Below are 18018 nucleotides of genomic sequence, written 5' to 3' on the forward strand. Positions count from 1 at the left end.
CCAGGTGGCCCCGTCCTTTGTGTTCCCCTCCTCACCCCCTCACATGACTTCAGCCTTTGGATTCTCAGCTCCTGGCTGCTTTCCACATTCCACTGCTCTTTCAGAACCCAGGCATCCTGGCCTCCAGCTGAAACCGCTGCATGTGGCTTCCCCCACCCCTGGCCCCGTGACTCAGGCCCTCTGAAGGGACCAGCCCTCTTCTTGGCACTCACTGGGGAGGGGGGCAGGGGAAGGGGGGCCAGGTGGTGACATCACAGTTGAGGGGTATAAAAGCTTTGAGCCAAAACAGAATTGAAATTGAAGACACTGAGAAAACCTGACTGCGCAGCCTGTGCTCCTGGGGACCTCTTAGGACCCCCGGCCTGCTACTCACTGCATCAAGGCCTACCCACCGACCCCATGCCGGGAAATCCCCGCCTTCTGTGGCTCCTGGCTGTCACCTTCTCCTCGGTTCCCAGAGCGCAGCCCTTGGCGGGAGACGCGGAAGAAGAGGAGCAAGATGAGACACCTCTGCCGGCTGTCCCCTGCGACTACGACCGCTGCCGCCACCTGCAGGTGCCCTGCCAGGAGCTGCAGAGGGCCGGCCCGACGACGTGCCTGTGCCCTGGCCTCTCCAGCGCCACGCAGCCGCCCGAGCCGCCACGCCTGGGGGAAGTGCGCATGGAGGCCGAGGCGGGCCGCGCCGTGGTGCACTGGTGCGCCCCCTTCTCCCCGGTCCACCAGTACTGGCTGCTGCTTTGGGAAGGCGCCGGGGCTCCGCAGAAGGGGCCCCCCCTCAACTCGACGGTCCGCCGAGCGGAGCTGAAGGGCCTGAAGCCCGGGGGCGCATACGTCGTCTGCGTGGTGGCCTCCAACGCGGCCGGGGAGAGCAGCGTGCCCGGGGCCGAGGGCCTCGACGGCGCGGGCGGCCCCGCCTTCGGGCCCTGCGGCCGGCTGACTGTGCTGCCGAGGCCACTCACGCTGCTGCACGGGGCCGTGGGCGTGGGCTCGGCGCTGGCCCTGCTCAGCTGCTCCGCCCTGGTCTGGCACTTCTGCCTGCGCGAGCGCTGGGGCTGCCCCCGCCGAGGCCGCCCGAGCGGCGCGGGACTCTGAGGCCGCCCGGGGGCCTCTCCGGCCAAGCTAAGCCCGGCGCCACTCCGGGGGAGGTGGCGGCCCCCGACAGACGGCGGGATGGAAGGCCGGGCGCTGGGCCCCCACTGAGTCGGTTCAGGCCCCAGACTTTCCACTCTGCCCCGAGCTTAGGTTTAGGAGTAGAGAAGGTCAGCAAATTTTTTCTTAAGGGACCAGAATAGTTTAGGCTTTGTGGTTCCAGGGGATAAAATCGAAGATATCCTGTAGTTCTTACACAACCATGTAACCATTTAAAAATGTAAACATCATTCTTAGCTCTTGGGCCTTACAAGTCAGGCCCTGGCCAGATTCGGCCCGTTGGCTACGGTTAGTCTACTTCTGTCGTACAGCCTCAAAAGGGCCCTGCCACTATGGGTGGCTTCCGTGGGGTTTTGAGAATAAGCTGCTGCGGTATGGGAGTTTGGGGCTAGAGACCACTCCTTCTCCTTCTGCCTTTTTGTTTAGATAGTGAGGATGCGCACTGAGTTAGAATCTACCTGTGTCTGAGGTGGGTGGAAATAAATGACTGACATGGGGTGGAGAAGAGAAGGACTGCCCAAGCTGCTGTCTGGGACAAGCTTGCGGTTTTGCTAGTAAAATTATAATAATAATAATACAATAATAGCAAAGGAGTCCCCCACCCGCATTTGTGTTTATTGTATATTCACTGTAACAACATTAAAGGAGATGTAAAAGGAAAAAATAAAAAATACTGTGGCTTGATTTATGACCCAAGATGTGATCTATCCTGGAGAATGTTCCGTGTGCACTTGAGAAGAAAGTGTAATCTGCTGTTTTTGGATGGAATGTCCTATAAATATCAATTAAATCTATCTGGTCTATTCTGTCATTTAAAGCTTCTGTTTCCTTATTTATTTTCATTTTGGATGATCTGTCCATTGGTGTAAGTGAGGTGTTAAAGTCCCCCACTATTATTGTGTTTCTGTCGATTTCCTCTTTCATAGCTGTTAGCAGTTGCCTATGTATTGAGGTGCTCCTATGTTGGGTGCATATATATTTATAATCGCTATATATTCTTCTTGGATCGATCACTTGATCATTATGTAGTGTCCTTCCTTGTCTCTTGTAACATTCTTTATTTTAAAGTCTATTTTATCTGATATGAGTATTGCTACTCCAGCTTTCTTTTGATTTCCATTTGCATGGAATATCTTTTTCCATCCTCTCACTTTCAGTCTGTATGTGTCCCTAGGTCTGAAGTGGGTCTCTTGTAGACAGCATATAGATGGGTCTTGTTTTTATATCCATTCAGCAAGCCTGTGTCTTTTGGTTGGAGCATTTAATCCATTCACGTTTAACGTAATTATTGATATGTATGTTCCTATGACCATTTTCTTAATTGTTTTGGTTTGTTTTTGTAGGTCCTTTTCTTCTCTTGTGTTTCCCACTTAGAGAAGTTCCTTTAGCATTTGTTGTAGAGGTGGTTGGTGGTGCTGAATTCTCTTAGCTTTTGCTTGTCTGTAAAGTTTTTGATTTTTCCATCGAATCTGAATGAGATCCTTGCCAGGGAGAGTAATCTTGGTTGTAGGTTCTTCCCTTTCATCACTTTAAGTATATCATGCCACTCCCTTCTGGCTTGTAGAGTTTCTGCTGGGAAATCAGCTGTTAACCCTCTGGGAGTTCCCTTGTATGTTATTTTGTCGTTTTTCCTTTGCTGCTTTCAATAATTTTTCTTTGTCTTTAATTTTTGCCAGTTTGATTACTATGTGTGTTGGCGTGTTTCTCTTTGGGTGTATCCTGTATGGGACTCTCTGCGCTTCCTGGACTTGAGTGGCTATTTCCTTTCCTATGTTAGGGAAGTTTTTGACCATAATCTCTTCAAATATTTTCTCGGGTCCTTTCTCTCTCTCTTCTCCTTCTGGGACCCATATAATGTGAATGTTGTTGCATTTAATGTTGTCCCAGAGGTCTCTTAGGCTGTCTTCATTTCTTTTCATTCTTTTTTCTTTATTCTGTTCCACAGCAGTGAGTTCCACCATTCTGTCTTCCAGGTCACTTATCTGTTCTCCTCCATCAGATATTCTGCTATGGATTCTTTCTAGTGTATGTTTCATTTCAGTTATTGTATTGTTCATCTCTGTTTGTTCTTTAATTCTTCTAGGTCTTTGTTAAACATGTTTTGCATCTTCTTGATCTTTGCCTCCATATTTTTCCGAGGTCCTCGATCATCTTCACTATAATTATTCTGAATTCTTTTTCTGGAAGGTTGCCTATCTCCACTTCATTTAGTTGTTTTTCTGGGGTTTTATCTTGTTCCTTCATCTGGTACATAGCGCTCTGCCTTTTCATCTTGTTTATCTTTCTGTGAATGTGGTTTTTGTTCCACAGGCTGCAGGATTGTAGTTCTTCTTTCTTCTGCTCTGGCCTCTGGTGGATGAGGCTATCTAAGCAGCTTGTGCAGGTTTCCTAATGGGAGGGACTGGTGGTGGGTAGAGTTGGGTGTTGCTTGGTGGGCAGAGCTCAGTAAAACTTTAATCCACTTGACTGCTGGTAGGTGGGGCTGTGTTCCTTCCCTGTTGGTTGTTTGGCCTGAGCCACCCAACACTGGAGCCTACCTGGGCTCTTTGGTGGGGCTAATGGCAGACTCTGGGAGGGCTCACGCCAAGGAGTGCTTCCCAGAACTTCTGCTGCCAGTGTCCTTGTCCCTACAGTGAGCCACAGCCACTACCTGCCTCTGCAGGAGACCCTCCAACACTAGCAGGTAGGTCTGGTTCAGTCTCCACTGGGTTCACTGCTCCTTCCCCTGGGTCCCAATGCGCACACTACTTTGTGTGTGCCCTCCAAGTGTGGAGTCTCTGTTTCTCCCAGTCCTGTTGAAGTTCTGCAATCAAATCCCACTGGCCTTCAAAGTCTGATTCTCTAGGAATTCCTCCTCCAGTTGCTGGACCCCCAGGTTGGGAACCTGACGTGGGGCTCAGAGCCTTCACTCCAGTGGGTGGACTTCTGTGATATAAGTGTTCTCCAATCTATGAGTCACCTACCCAGCAGTTATGGGATTTGTTTTTACTGTGATTGAGCTCCTCCTACCATCTCATTGTGGCTTCTCCTTTGTCTTTGGATGTGGGGTGTCTTTTTTGGTGAGTTCCAGTGTCTTCCTTTTGATGATTGTCCAGCAGCTAGTTGTTATTCTGCTGTTCTCTCAAGAGGGAGTGACAGCACATCCTTCTACTCCGCCATCTTGGTTCCAAATCCTAGCTCTGTTTTTAGAAAAGAACAAACTTCAGAAAGACCTGGGTTTGAATCCGACGCCATCACTTACTAGGAATGTCTTTCCTGTCTCTGACATCAGTTTCCTCATTTGTAGAACAAAGTACTAGACGTGATGATCTTTTGGGTTCCTTCCAAACATGACTCTCCAAGAGCCTACTGTGTGCATGATGATGATACAGAGTGCAAGTGACGATCTAAAATCGTTTCACGTGCTTAGAGAGCAGACCACTTCCTGAACACCTTCTCTTGCCTCGTCCTGTGCACCTTCTTGGTTGGTAGGCTCCTGCAGAAATCCAGATCAAAGACACCCTTTGACAGCCTGCCTAGAAGACAGGAGCTTCCCAAAGCCATAGTCAGTCACCCTACCCATGAGCCCAACACTTCATATGCTCTTAATGAGCCTGTGTTAGGAGAATGGTCCAGAGAGATGACTGAAGGCTGTGAGAAAGAGAGCTGCAAAGGTACAGGTGAGCTGAGGACATGGGTGGTCAGACTCTTCTGTGTGGCAAAGGCCCCTGACATCTGTTGACAAAAGGGGAGGGAGGCAGGTCCTCAATGGGACCTGATGGGAAGACAACAGCCATGCAGGTCCACATATTCATTTCCTGTCATCAGCAGGTGCTTGGTAAAACAGCATCACTGTCCTACAAAGAGCTGGTCTGGGAGAAGGAGTTGGGATTCTAGACCTGGCTCTGAGGCACTGATTGACTCCCAGCAAGTCATTCATCTCTCTGAGCCTCAATGACCCTGTCTTTATGCAACCAGGTTCTTTCAGGCCTCACCGCTCTGGAGATATAACCAGAATGTGAATCACAGTAATGGTTGCAGACACTAAGGCTCTAGGGTTCCCCGGGGAAAGTACTGGAGTCTTAGTCTCCAAATACTCCTAGTTCAAAGGCTTCTTGGTCCAAGAAAAAAGCGGCCTCCTCTTCTTCTATACCTGTGGCATCCGCCCTCTGTCCTCTATCATTCTCCACTCTCTCGCCCACTATATCTCTTGTGAACCTCCTGTACCCAGAAGCTCTGGTCCCAGCAGTGTGCAAGTAAGTGTTTAAGCCCAGCTTTGTGGTGAGGGGAATGCCTAATTTATAGGGTTTGCCATGTGTCAAGCTGTAAACACTCTCACCGAAACTAATTTCAAGATACCAAATGTGACATCATCGAATGCAAAGGCAGGAAGAGCTGTGCAGAAGCACACCATTCTACAGTATTTTCACCATGCAGATACAAAAGACATAAATAACTTCAAAAGCAGAGATAGTAATAAAATGTTGTAAAATAATCAGGAAGTGATGAATTTTGAGTATTTATTACCTTTTCTTTTATAATTTATTTGATTGTAACTTTATGTAATTTGCTTTTTAGTAATGGGTGTGTTTTAACAACTGTCTCATAAAATTTCTGAAAAATGCATGGTCCTCCCCATTCTGTTCTTCTCAGAGGTATGTTGAGATTTGCAGAGGTACATAGTTGAGGCCCTGGCTGCGGAAGCCTTGTGGGTGAAATAGGGGCATTTATTTCTGCATGACTGTTTTGTCTCCCTTCTTCAACTTCAGTTTCCCCATCTGTCGTATAAAATATTCCTTCCAGATTCTCCTCCCTTTGTTAAGATGGTATTGAGAGAAATGAGGTCCAGTAGTAGTAACACCCTGCGTCTCATGGAACCTTACAGTTTACTAAGCCCAAAGCGCGTGTTAATTCTCACAGCAATTCTGTGAAATGAGGTAGATGGAGAAGTGAAGTTAGTGGATGGACCATTTCACACCGGATCAGCAAACTTCTTCTGCAGAGGGTTAGAAAGTAAATATTTTAGGCTGCGTAGGCCATATGGTGTCTACCGCAACTGATTCTGCTCTTGTAGTTGAAAGCAGCCATAGACAATGTGTAAAAAAAAACAAGAGCAGCTCTGTTCCAGTAAACTTTACTTATGGACAATGAAATTTGAATTTCATATAATTTTCACATGTCAAATTATTCTTCTTTTGATTTTTTCTAACCATTTAAAGATATAAAGATAATTCTTAACTCTCAGGCCATATAAAAACAAGTCATAGGCAAAATTTGAACTGCAGGCAATAGTTTATCATCCTTAACAGAGGAGGAAATTAAGCTTTGAAGAGAACGTGACTAGTTCAAGTTGATATAAATGGGAAGAGCTGGGACTGGCTGGGATCCAACTCTGCTGAGCTTTCCACTAAACCAATCGGCCATCCAAAGGAGCGGCTCTTGTTCTTTAATACATTCACCTGTGCGTGAATTTTCCACTGTGGGAGTCTCTGTAATCCCCGGGGGATTGTGAGTCATCTTCCCTTACTGTCCATTTCTGACTCTTTAACTGTAGTGGGCTGTCCTACGCATCAAAGTCAATCAGAAGAGGTTTTTGGACAATGTATACTTACAAGCAATTTGTAACCTGCTCCCCTTCTGTTAAGGCAGAAAATAAAGAACCACTGTTACAAATGTTGATTTTATGACTCTGTCCTATTTTCTCCCAGGTATACTAAATTTTCACAAAGCAGGGACTACCTATCCCTTCATTATTCTGTATTCTCAAGTGTGTAGTCCAGGACTCTTCCTGTAGGAAAAACTTGGTGACTAATGACAACGCTCCCTTGAGTCACAGTGATGTGTGACGAGAGGTGGTGTGACTTACCTGTGTGATTTCTTCTCCCACCAATATATTATAGCAAAAATTTTAAACATTCAGAAGGTTTTTTTTTTTTTTTTTTTTTTTTTTTGGCCACGTTGGGTCTTCGTTGCTGCGCGCAGGCTTTCTCTAGCTGGGCAAGCAGGGGCTACTCTTCGGTGAGGTGCACGGGCTTCTCATTACGGTGGCTTCTCTTGTTGCTGAGCATGGGCTCTAGGCGCGCGGGCTTCAGTAGTTGTGGCTCACGGGCTTAGTTGCTACGCGGCATGTGGGATCTTCGCGGACCAGGGATTGAACCCATATCCCCTGCATTGGCAGGCAGATTCTTAACCACTGTGCCACCAGAGAAGTCCCTAGAAGAATTTAAAGAACTGCGTAGTGAACACCCACCGCCTAGATTCTATAACTAGCATTTTACTATATTTGTTTTATTACACATCTGTCCATCCATCAGTCCATTCTTTATGCTTTTAACACATTTCAGTGTAAGTGGCATACATCAGTACACTTAACTTTTAAACATTTTAGCATCTTATTAACTAGAGTTCAGTATTTGTTTACGCTTATAAATTTATCTATCTATTTATTTATTCTTGGTCTGGTATACATTCGAGAGGCTCTAGAAGCTGCCTGCAGAAAATAGCTCCCCACTACACTGACCCCTGAAGACTTTACTTGGGCATTTCTTTCTTTGACTTTTCCAGGGCTTTGCTAATGCAAATGCCTTTGGTGAAGAGAACTCATCTCTACCCAGCAGCAGCTGGAGTAGTAGAAATAGAATTTGGCCAGGCCAGGGTTTGAATCCCCACTCCATCACTTAATAGTTGCGTGTCCTTGGACAAAAAGCACTTTTTTAATCTCTTTGAGCCTCTTCATATGTAAAATGTGGTTAATAATAACTACCCTGAGATAATAATAGTGAGGATCAAAAACTGTGTTTGTGAAATACCTGACAAATGATAGTGTGGTAGGACAACCAGATCGAGAAACGAATTGTGCCTCTATTTTCCTGTCTATAGGCATGTCACAAAAGAGTGAGAACTGTTTCCAGCTTCACCCCAGTTCCACTCCAGGGAGATCATCCACGCTTTGAGTACTAAGGTTTAGGTTCTTCTTAACCCCTTGGGTGGACAGGACTGCTTCCTTGTGTCTCCACTCTAAAATATGAAGCGAAAGAAATTCTAACTTACCAAAGCTGTGGCTGGAAAGAGTTGGCTCCACAGGAGGCTGCTGCTTGGACTGGAGCTGGTGGGAGTGGTTTGAACCCCAAGGGAGAGTGAGGAGGAGTGAGGGAGTGGCAGGCTCTGTGCGTGGGGGAGACCTGCCCTCCACACCCACACAGCGACCCAGGACACAGCTGAACCTCTTATAGGGTCTGGAGGACTATGGCCAAGTTAGCACGGAGAGACTAGCCCCTAGGGGCAGCCCTCACTCCCTTGAAGGGACCCTACAGGTTTGGACTATGGGCAGAAGACTTTCCCCAAGCTTTCTAAATTGAGTAAGGATCCTGAACACTCAGACCACCTTACAGAGGGGAAGCATAGTGGAATGTCCCTCCAGCTAGCTAGGCAGAATCTCACAGTCATATTTCATTTAGAAAATTAACAATCCATCCTTGCAGTTTCTTTCCTTCTTTTTCCTTCCAAAAGTCTGTGTCTTGAGAGACGTGCCAATGGCAAGTTGTTACATGGCAGAAACGGAGTTAGGGACTCTGGAGAGATTCTTTCCTTCTGGCAGAGACAGACCTGAGAGACACTGAGAAGAGCGATCTGGCTCAGGAGTACTCAGCCCCCCATCTGTGGGGAGGAAGAGAGACTGAGGAAAGGGCAGAGGGAGCCGAGGGGAGCAAGACAGAAGGCTGGCATCTGGACTCCCCTAACCTTCTATCTCAGAGCCAGACAGGCTCTTCTGCTCCCACTTATGTCCCAAGCTGCTTCTTCCTGTAGCTTGTCTGCTGGAGAGTAAAAAACAAATGGAACATGCAAAAAAATTCAGCAGAAATAATTACAGGTTACTACAAATCAATTGGTGAATAGGGAATAGCTGCAGGCAGGTAGCCCAGTCAGGGTTCTTCAGCTTAACACCCGGCCCTCCCATGGCACCTCCAGCGTTAGTCTCCGGGGCGTGAGACCAGAGAGTCCTGGATGTGATGCCCGAGGATCTGGGTGTGGGTCCCAGGCCCCCCCTGACCAGCTGTGTGAAGCCAGGCAATCCACTCCATCCCTCCTCGTCTTGGTTTCATCACCTAGACTGAGATCCAAATTACATGTACTACTATTATCTGTCACGGCTTGTTGAGGGAGATGAATCTCAAGGGATGTAGTAGATGCAAAAGTGCTTCAGATGATCTCCTGAATCCATCCACTCGTCTCCATCTCTATCAGTGGCTCCTTGAACTTACTCCCACCGTCTCTCATCCAGCCTGCTGCAATGGCCCTACTGACTGGCCTGTATCCACTCTAGCCCCATTTCTAATCTCTTCAGTAGGCTTGCAGCCAGCTTGATTCTCTACGATCCAAAGTCTGACCATGTACCCAGGGTTGTCTAGTCCCTGAGGACTGAAGGGAACGTGGGACCGAGGGTTGCGGTGCTAAAGGTAGTTTGGATTAAGAGGGAGAGAGAGTGCTGGCGAGGAGGGTAGAAACGAGGTGGTACAGCTCAACAGCATTCATGGCGTGTTCTGTGGCGTGGTGAGGGGATGTGAGGGGTCTGTTACAGTGTCCCGTCCTCGTGTTGCTTAACAACTATGGGTTTGCAAATGTGAAACAAATGGAGTGCAAAGTTGTGTACTCCTAATTATAAAATATTTCCATCTGCTGCAGAAGCCCCAGGAAGCTCATGGTAAGGGCTGGAATTAAGACGAGACCTTGAAGAGCTGGATTACGGCAAAGAGGGAAAGATGGGCTTCTGGAGAGGGGATCAGATTGGGCTATTCTTGGTCGGCTGGGGATAGCGGTGTGGGGACCGAGTAGTGGGGAGAAGGGGCCCAGCACTAGGAAGCTGACTGGACTCCGTGGGGCGGCTGGCTGGGTAGTAGAGTCAGGTGAAGCAGGACTTCAAAGTCTAGCCTGAGGCGATGAGATCTAATTTAGACTAAATGTGGATAACCTGATGAATTATAGATTTGCTTAATGGATAATTTCATAGCTCAGAAGTGGAGGAAGCAAGGGAGAAATTCACTGCTCTGGACTTAACTCTAACCAGCCTCAGGGAACACTTGTTGGCCATCAAGTGACCGAGCCTAGGGAAAGTGACTGTCAGCCTGGAGTGGTCACAGTAGGGAGGGCACCGTGGCCCAGCAGGCATCGGTGCTAAGCTTGAGGGAAGGGAATCTGAAAATCCCTGCTTGGGAAAACAGAGGGGTCAGTCCCTTGGCCAGAGACTCAGGAACAGTGGCAACAGTGGTGGTGTGGGGAGGGGTGGCTGAGTTCACAGAAGATCCGGGCTCTGAAGATGGAAATCTGCAATTGGCCACAAATAATTCTAAAGAGAGAAGGCATTGGCTCGTCCTCACCCCACCCCCCACATACACACTTGTTCTCTGCTCCTGTGTCTGTCATTAGGCATTCAGGAGGTTAATTCTCCCAGACACCCCGCTGAGAGTACCAGGAGCCTTGCACAGTGGAACTGGAATGGTGTCGCAAGGCTCGTTACAGAATCCCTGAGGGAGGCGATAAAGAAGGGGTTTCTCCTCCCTTGGCCTCTCCAGGTGGCCCTGTGCCTCTCGTCTCAACTTCGACCCACCCTGGCAGGCTGAGTCCCTTGCCCCGACTCCCAGCCCTCCTCGGACTCCGTCCCCTGCCTCTGGCCATGCCTACGCTCTCCGGGTCCCCCTCCAGCTTCCTGATCTGAGACAGGTCCTCGCCCTGTGCTGTTTGGAAGAGAAGAGGGCAGGAGCTGAGGTGGTCAGGAAGTGGAGCCCAGGGACTCCAAAGCCAATCATGCCACCTCCCCCCAGAGTTAGCCCAAAACAGCATAGAGGGAAGTAGGGGCAGCATTCCACGCCCCCCTCCACCATCACAAGGGGGCTTCTTGCCACCGCAGGGCAGCACCTGGTGCAGGGCAGGCACATCAGGTTGAAGGAGCAGTGGATGTTTGAAGCACTTACCAGGCGCTGGCCCTGTGCCGTCACTCCAGGCACTTGGGATGGATTAGTGAACCGAAGTGGTGAGAATTCCCGCACCAGTCAGGCTTCCATTCTAGGGAGGGGAGAAGGGCAGGGGCAGCACACCTAACAAACGAGTGCATTGGGTGCTACATTAGAGGGTGATAAGTGTTACGGGGAACACAGAGCAGAGTATAACGGGATAGGGAATGGGGAGGGTGTTTTAAACAGGGCGGTCAGGCCGGACCTCATTGGGAAGGTGACATTTAAGCAAAAACTTGAAGAGGTGAAGGAGAATCGCAGGCAGTGGAAACAACTAGAGCAAACAGCTAGGAAGGAGAATCGCAGGCAGTGGAAACAACCCTGAGGTGGGAGGGGCTTGGCCTGCTGGAGAAACAGCAGGAAGCAGAGAGGGTGGCCAGACGTGTGGACTGCTACACAAATGAACAACTGAATTCAGGCCTTAGAACAAATGTTACCTACCTCCGAGATCCTCCTTGAACTCTACACAAAACAGCACCCCGGCTCTACCCCTTCACCCTGCTCTGTTGTCTTCATTACCCCCACTATCATGAGACATGTTACATATTTACTTGCATTGTCTGCCTCCCTGAGAGTCGATATAAGCTTCATGAAGGCAGGGACGTTACCTGTGTCTGCTCTGTCCCCAGGGTCTGGCTCATAGTCAGTGCTCCATTAGCATGTGCCAAATGTCAGAACTGCTTGTGAGTGTGATGCCTTCCACCCCAGAGGCTGCAGAGGAGCCTCACAAGGTAGTTCTTTATTCCCTGAACTGCAGGGAACGTTCTGACCCACCATGACTCTCGTCATCCTGAGGGGAAGTCCATAGCAGTACCACAGGGCTCTTTCACTGGCCTTGATCAGCTGAGGGCTGTGCAGGCAGAGTCTCCTGTAAGCATTGTCCTAAGACCTTCCTCGCAGGCAGGCAAGTATTTTGCTTTCCTTTATTCACCAAATATTTGTTGGGCAGCTACTATATGCCAAGCACAGAGGAGCAGTTGGAATGATGCCACCCTAGCCCTTTGCAGGACCCCTAGGGCCCCCCTTCGTTGGGCAGATGGGTGGAGTACGCCAGGTGCATGCCAGGCCCTGGGAATGCAAAGATGAACAGCACAGTAGTATCTGCATTAACCAAGCTGCTGACAATCTAGTAGATGTGAAAGACATGTAAACAACTATCTCACAGTGATAAGTACAATGACTGTGTATACAGAGAACAAACTGAGAGTGAGTGTTGTGTCACCTTGCGGTCTGGTTTGAAGTACCCCCTCCCCCCCAATCCTTTTCCTGCTGAGCCTGGAAAGAGGAATTCACATGTATGGGTTAAGCATTGTGCTCCCCTGGTGGCCTGGACATAATTAATATTCCTGAGAGAGTAACTAACACATGATGCAATTTAGGCGATCACCTTCTGATGTATGAGGACACAAGATGCCGTGTGAGGGGGCTGATGGAGAGAAAGGAGGGGCTGAGGGACCCTCCTCTCCCAGCTCTCTGTCCCCTCTCTTTCAGTGGTCTCCATTTTTAGGTGCCAAGGCTTTCAGGCTGTCTGGGGGGTTCTCTAATCCTAGAGGGAAAGATTTGATAAACACGTTAATTAACACATTTACTCTAATAGGCTCATGATCTGGGATCTCCTCACAGCTCTGCTTTCTTTTCTCCCTTGCTGCATCCACTGGGGCAATTAAAATTTCCATCTCCATGCAGCTGGATGTGGCTTCCTGAACCCCTTCCTCACCCTCTGTCTCTGAGGCCAGCCCTTACCATCCATGTCCTTGCTGTGGATAGGGCCTGAGGAACATGGGGTTTCTTGATTTTTAGCATGAATTGGAGAAAGACTCCTATAACTACCTTTGTGGACAAGCTAGAGGAATAAGTTGGATGATAGCATATTAGATAGAGATCTTTTTGGTTTAGTAGCCAAAAAGTATTGATTATTATCATCACAGAGATAAACAACAGGGCTTTTTCACTGGTTTTGACTTTTTCAAGATTTTAATCAGTGGCTTGGATAAAGACTGAATAGCACAAAGGTTAGAGGAAAACATAACACAAAAGTCAGTAAGCTCAGATATGTAAAGACCCGATGAGGAGGGCAAACCAGATTGTCTGCTGGATGACCCTTGCACAGCCCAGTGGAACGCTGGCTCTGTAGGAGGGCTTCAAGAACTTGGGTTGGAGCCAATGCTGATATGCAAACTTCTCACACCACTCATCGGGGAATAGGATATTTCTCATGCCAACAAGGTTGTAACCCATGTTGCAAAGCTCAGGATCTATCCCCTCTGACCTTCATCATGAATATGCAAGGCAATGGGGCACCAGGTTCCCTCTCTTGGATCACAAACACACACACATGGCACTCCAAGTCATGGTCGGCCTAAGCATGCCTCTCCTTGAGATGACAGGTGTCTGGGAGGACTGTGTCCATCCTGCCAGCCACATGCCTGAGCACCTCTACTTTGAGTCTACATTGTATATCATTTATACAGTGTTTATCCTTGCTCCTTACTCCATAGATGAGTCAAAACAAGATATTTTTGGGGCTTCCCTGGTGGCACAGTGGTTGGGAGTCCGCCTGCCGGTGTAGGGGACGCGGGTTCGTGTCCCGGTCCGGGAGGATCCCACATGCCGCGGAGCGGCTGGGCCCGTGAGCCATGGCCGCTGGGCCTGCGCGTCCGGAGCCTGTGCTCCGCGGCGGGAGAGGCCACGGCAGTGAGGGGCCCGCGTACCGCAAAAACAAAACAAAACAAAACAAAAAAAAACCAAAAAACAAAAAACAAGATATTTTTTAGAAAAATATAATGTTATATAGATAAATACGCTGCGTGTAGGCTTAAAAAATCAATTATATAAGTCCGTGGTGGAGACTTGCCATCATAGCTTGAGAGAAACCAATGAGTTTAGCAGATGCAGAATGAGTAAGGGGAGTGATATGTGGTCTGTGGCTTGATCCAGATTTCAGGAGAGGACCTTGCCCACCCCTGGACAACGATGCCTAGTGCTGCCCACTCTAGTCCCAAGGAGAAGCCAGGCTAACAGCTGCTGCGGATGTACAGACAGAGTACTTACAAGGCTGGTGGAGCAGCCAGAGAACCAGACTGGAGCAGACTAACTGTTTGAGGCTGACAAATTTAGAGTAAGGCTAGCCCAGGCTCGTGTCCAGGATTCTAAAGCAGAAGGGAAGGTCGAGAGAGACAGGGAATGGACCTGGATGACTATGAGAGGACCGAGGGAGAAGCCAAAGCATACCATACTGGGGCAAAAAGGAGCAAGTGGTTAAGGGGCTGAGTCAGTCACTGAGGAGGGAAGCTGATGTGGGCTGAAGAAAAGGAAGAGAAGGTGGAATGCTGCAGCCGAGGAGCTTCTCTGGAAAGGGTGGTTTCTTTGAGGAAACTCCAGTACAACTATCTTCCTTATTTTAAAAACTATTTATTCTTTTTTTAAAAAATCAAAGTAATGCATGGGTACCGTTTTTTTTTTTTAATTCAATAGTACCACTAAGTCTACAGTGAAATCCTTTCCCCCTACTTTTTTGAATTCCTGCTTCCTAGAAAAAACTGCTTTTGACTCTCTTCTCTGTTTTCTTTTGTTTTCCCCCAACCCCTTATTTCTAAAGAGCAGGATTATACTGCTACCTCTTGGTTTTTCAGTTTTCGCTTTTTTGGATCCTATACCAACCTTTCCTGCACTCCTGCCCCACTCACAATCAATTCTTCCCATCCTCCCATTATAGTACTCTCACCTTGTGGGTGAAATCAGTGTTCAGTGTTGATGGGTTATGGTTATGGAAATGTAATTCGCTGCTTATCTGGGGAATACAATAAAACTATTTTATTTTTTGGACAACTTTATGTTTTGCTGTAGTTAATAGTTGCCTCATTGTTTGCCTGCTTGCTTAGTTTTCCATGTACTTATCACAAATTCATTTCCAATTCTCTGGCCAAACAATAAAAATCATCTCAATATGTGCAAACATATTAAGTAGCCTTTTTTTTTTCCTTTTTTTTCCCTCAAAGATTTCTCCCCTATACCCTTTTTCTTTCTGTTAGATCTAACTTGTAACTGCTGAAGCTTGCTGCACAACCGTTATCACGAGCATCCCTTCATCATTAACCTGAGAATTTCTTTTGCCTCTCTCTTGGGTTAAATTTCTTATTTTCTGAATTCCATATTTTTCTCTTTCTGAGGTTATTTACTCTTTTTAGCAGAATACATCTGCAAGTAGCTTCTTGTGAAAGATAAAGGGGAAATTAATTTTTGAAGCCTTGAAAATGTCTGAAAATGTCTTTATGTATTTTTTACAGATTTACTGAGATATATTTCACATACCATAAAACTCACCCACCTAAAGTGTACAATTCAATGGCTTTTAGTAGTATTCACAGTAGTATGAACACCACAATTTAATGTTAGAACATTTTCAACACCCCCAAAAAGAAACCCTGTCCACATTAGCAATCATTCACTATTTCTGCTCACCTTACTTCCCCAAACTCCCTGCCTCAACCCCAGACAGCCACTAATTTACCTTCTGTCCTTATGAGTTTGCCAATTCTGGACATTTCACCATATAATATGTGGTCTTTTGTGACTAACTTTACTCACTTAATCTTTTCAAGGTTCACCCATGTCGTGGCATGTATCAGCACCTCATTCTTTTTCATTGCTAAATAATGATTCTGGCATATGAATATACCACGCTTTGTTTGTTCATTCATCAGTTGATGTATACGTGGGTTGCTTCCACTTTTCGGTTATTTTGAATAATGCTATGCTGGACATTAATGTATAAGTTTTTTGTGTGGACCTACGTTTCATTTCTGGGGTATATACCTAGGAGTGGAATTGCTAGGTTCCATAACTCTATGTTTAGCATTTTGAGCAACTGTCAAACAGTTTTCCAAAGTGACTGAACCATTTTACATTCCCACCAGCGATGTATGAACGTTCCAATTTCCCCATATCCTCACCAATACTTGTTCTCTTTTTTATTTTAGCCATTCCAGTGAGTGTGAAGTGATTGGCTTTACATTTCCCTAAGAATGATGTTGAGCATATTTTCATGTTTATTTACCACTTGTATATCTTCTTTGGAGGAATGTCTATTCAAATCCTTTGCCAACTTTTAAATTGTACGATTTGTGTTTTTATTGTTGTAAGAGTTCTCTATGTAGCCTGGATATATGTATTGTTCTATGGGTTATCTTTTCACTTTCTTGCTAGTGCCCTTTGATACACAAAGGTTTTCAAATTCAATAAATTCTAATTTATCTATTTTTCCTTTTGTCGTTTGTTTTTAGTGTCGTATCTAAGAAACCACTGCGTAATCAAAGACCACAAATATTTACTCCTATGCTTTCTTCTAGGAAGTTTATAGTTTTAGCACTTACATTTGGGTCTGTGGTCCATTTTGAGTTAATGTTTGCGTATGGTGTGAAGCAGGGGTCTAACTTCAGTCTTTTGCTTATGGATATCTAGTTTTCACTGACCATTTGTTGAAATAAAAAAATCTATTCTTTCCCTCGTTGAATTGTCTTGGCACCCTTGTTAAAAATCAGTTGACTATATACTTGAGGGTTTGTTTCTGGACTCTCAATTCTATTCCATTGATCTATATGTCAATTCTTATGCCAGTACTACATTGTCTTAATTACTGTAGTTTTGTAGTCAGTTTTTTTTTTCTTTTTTGTAATCAGTTTTAAGTTGGTAAGTATAAGTCCTCCAACTTGCTCTTCTTCTTCACCATTGTTTTGGCTATTCTGGATCTCTTGCCTTTCCATATGAATTTACAATCAGCTTGTCATTTTTTGCAAAAAGAATCTAGAATTTTGATAGTTATTGCATTGAATCTGTAGATCAATTTAGGGACTATTTACCATCATGACAATGTTAATTCTTCCAATCTATAAACATGGGATCCCCTTCCATTTATTTGAATCTTTAATTTATTTTTAAAATGTCTTGTAGTTTTCAGTGTACAAGTCTTGCAGTTCTTTTGTTAAATTTATTCCTAGGCATTTTCTTATTTTCACTGTGATTATAAATGGAATTGTTTCCTTAATGCCTCAATTAGATTGTTCATTGTTAGTGTATGGAAAGATAATTAAATTTTTAATACATTGATCTTGCATCCTGCCACATTGATGAATTCATTTATTAAATCTACTAGTTTTTAGATGATTTCTTAGGATTTTCTATATACAAGGTGTTGTCATCTGCTAATAGTTTTATTTCTTCTTAAGTGGATAACTTTAGTTTTTTTATTGACTAATTGACCTAGTTAGCCCTTCCTGTTTAATGTTGAAGAGAAATGATGAGAGCAGACTTCCTTGTCTTGTTCCTGATCTTAGGATGAAAGCATCCAGTCTTCCACCATTAATTATGATCTAGCTGGGGGTTTTTCATAGATGCCTATTATCCGATTAAGGAACTTCTCTTCTATTCCTAGGTTGTTAAGTGTTTTTATCATGAAAGAATGTTGAATTTGTCAAATGCTTTTTCTTTGTCTATTGAGATGATCGTGTGATTATTATTATCCTTTATTCTATTAATAAGGTGTGTTACATCGATTGATTTTAGTAGGTTAAATCAACCTTGCATTCCTGGGACAAATTTCATTTGCTCACTGTATAATCCTTTTTTATGTTGCTGAATTTGGTTGAGTATTTGAATTTGTTGAGTATTTTTGAGTATTTGAATTTGTTGAGTATTTGAATTTGAATTTGTTGAGTATTTGAATTTGTTGAGTATTTTTGCATTTATATTCATAACAGATAGTCTGTAGTATTGTAGATGGTCTGTAGTATTCCTGTGATAATATTAGTTTTGGTATCAGAGTAATACTTATCTCATAGAATAAGTTGGGAAGTGAGTTTTATACATTCTTAAACTTTAATAGTTT

The 18018-nt window shown here is 45.6% G+C and overlaps 1 protein-coding gene across 1 annotated transcript; it reads left to right on the plus strand.

Annotated features, from left to right (window-relative positions):
* Positions 1–399: 399 nt before the first annotated feature.
* On the plus strand, positions 400–1833 carry LOC117311163 (LRRN4 C-terminal-like protein). Its single transcript, XM_033852391.2, has one exon. It carries the CDS (start codon positions 400–402, stop codon positions 1090–1092), a length of 693 nt encoding a protein of 230 aa, XP_033708282.1. The 3' UTR covers positions 1093–1833.
* The last annotated feature ends 16185 nt before the right edge of the window (positions 1834–18018 follow it).

Source organism: Tursiops truncatus, chromosome 1 (assembly GCF_011762595.2).
Source record: "Tursiops truncatus isolate mTurTru1 chromosome 1, mTurTru1.mat.Y, whole genome shotgun sequence".
Lineage (NCBI taxonomy): Eukaryota > Metazoa > Chordata > Mammalia > Artiodactyla > Delphinidae > Tursiops > Tursiops truncatus.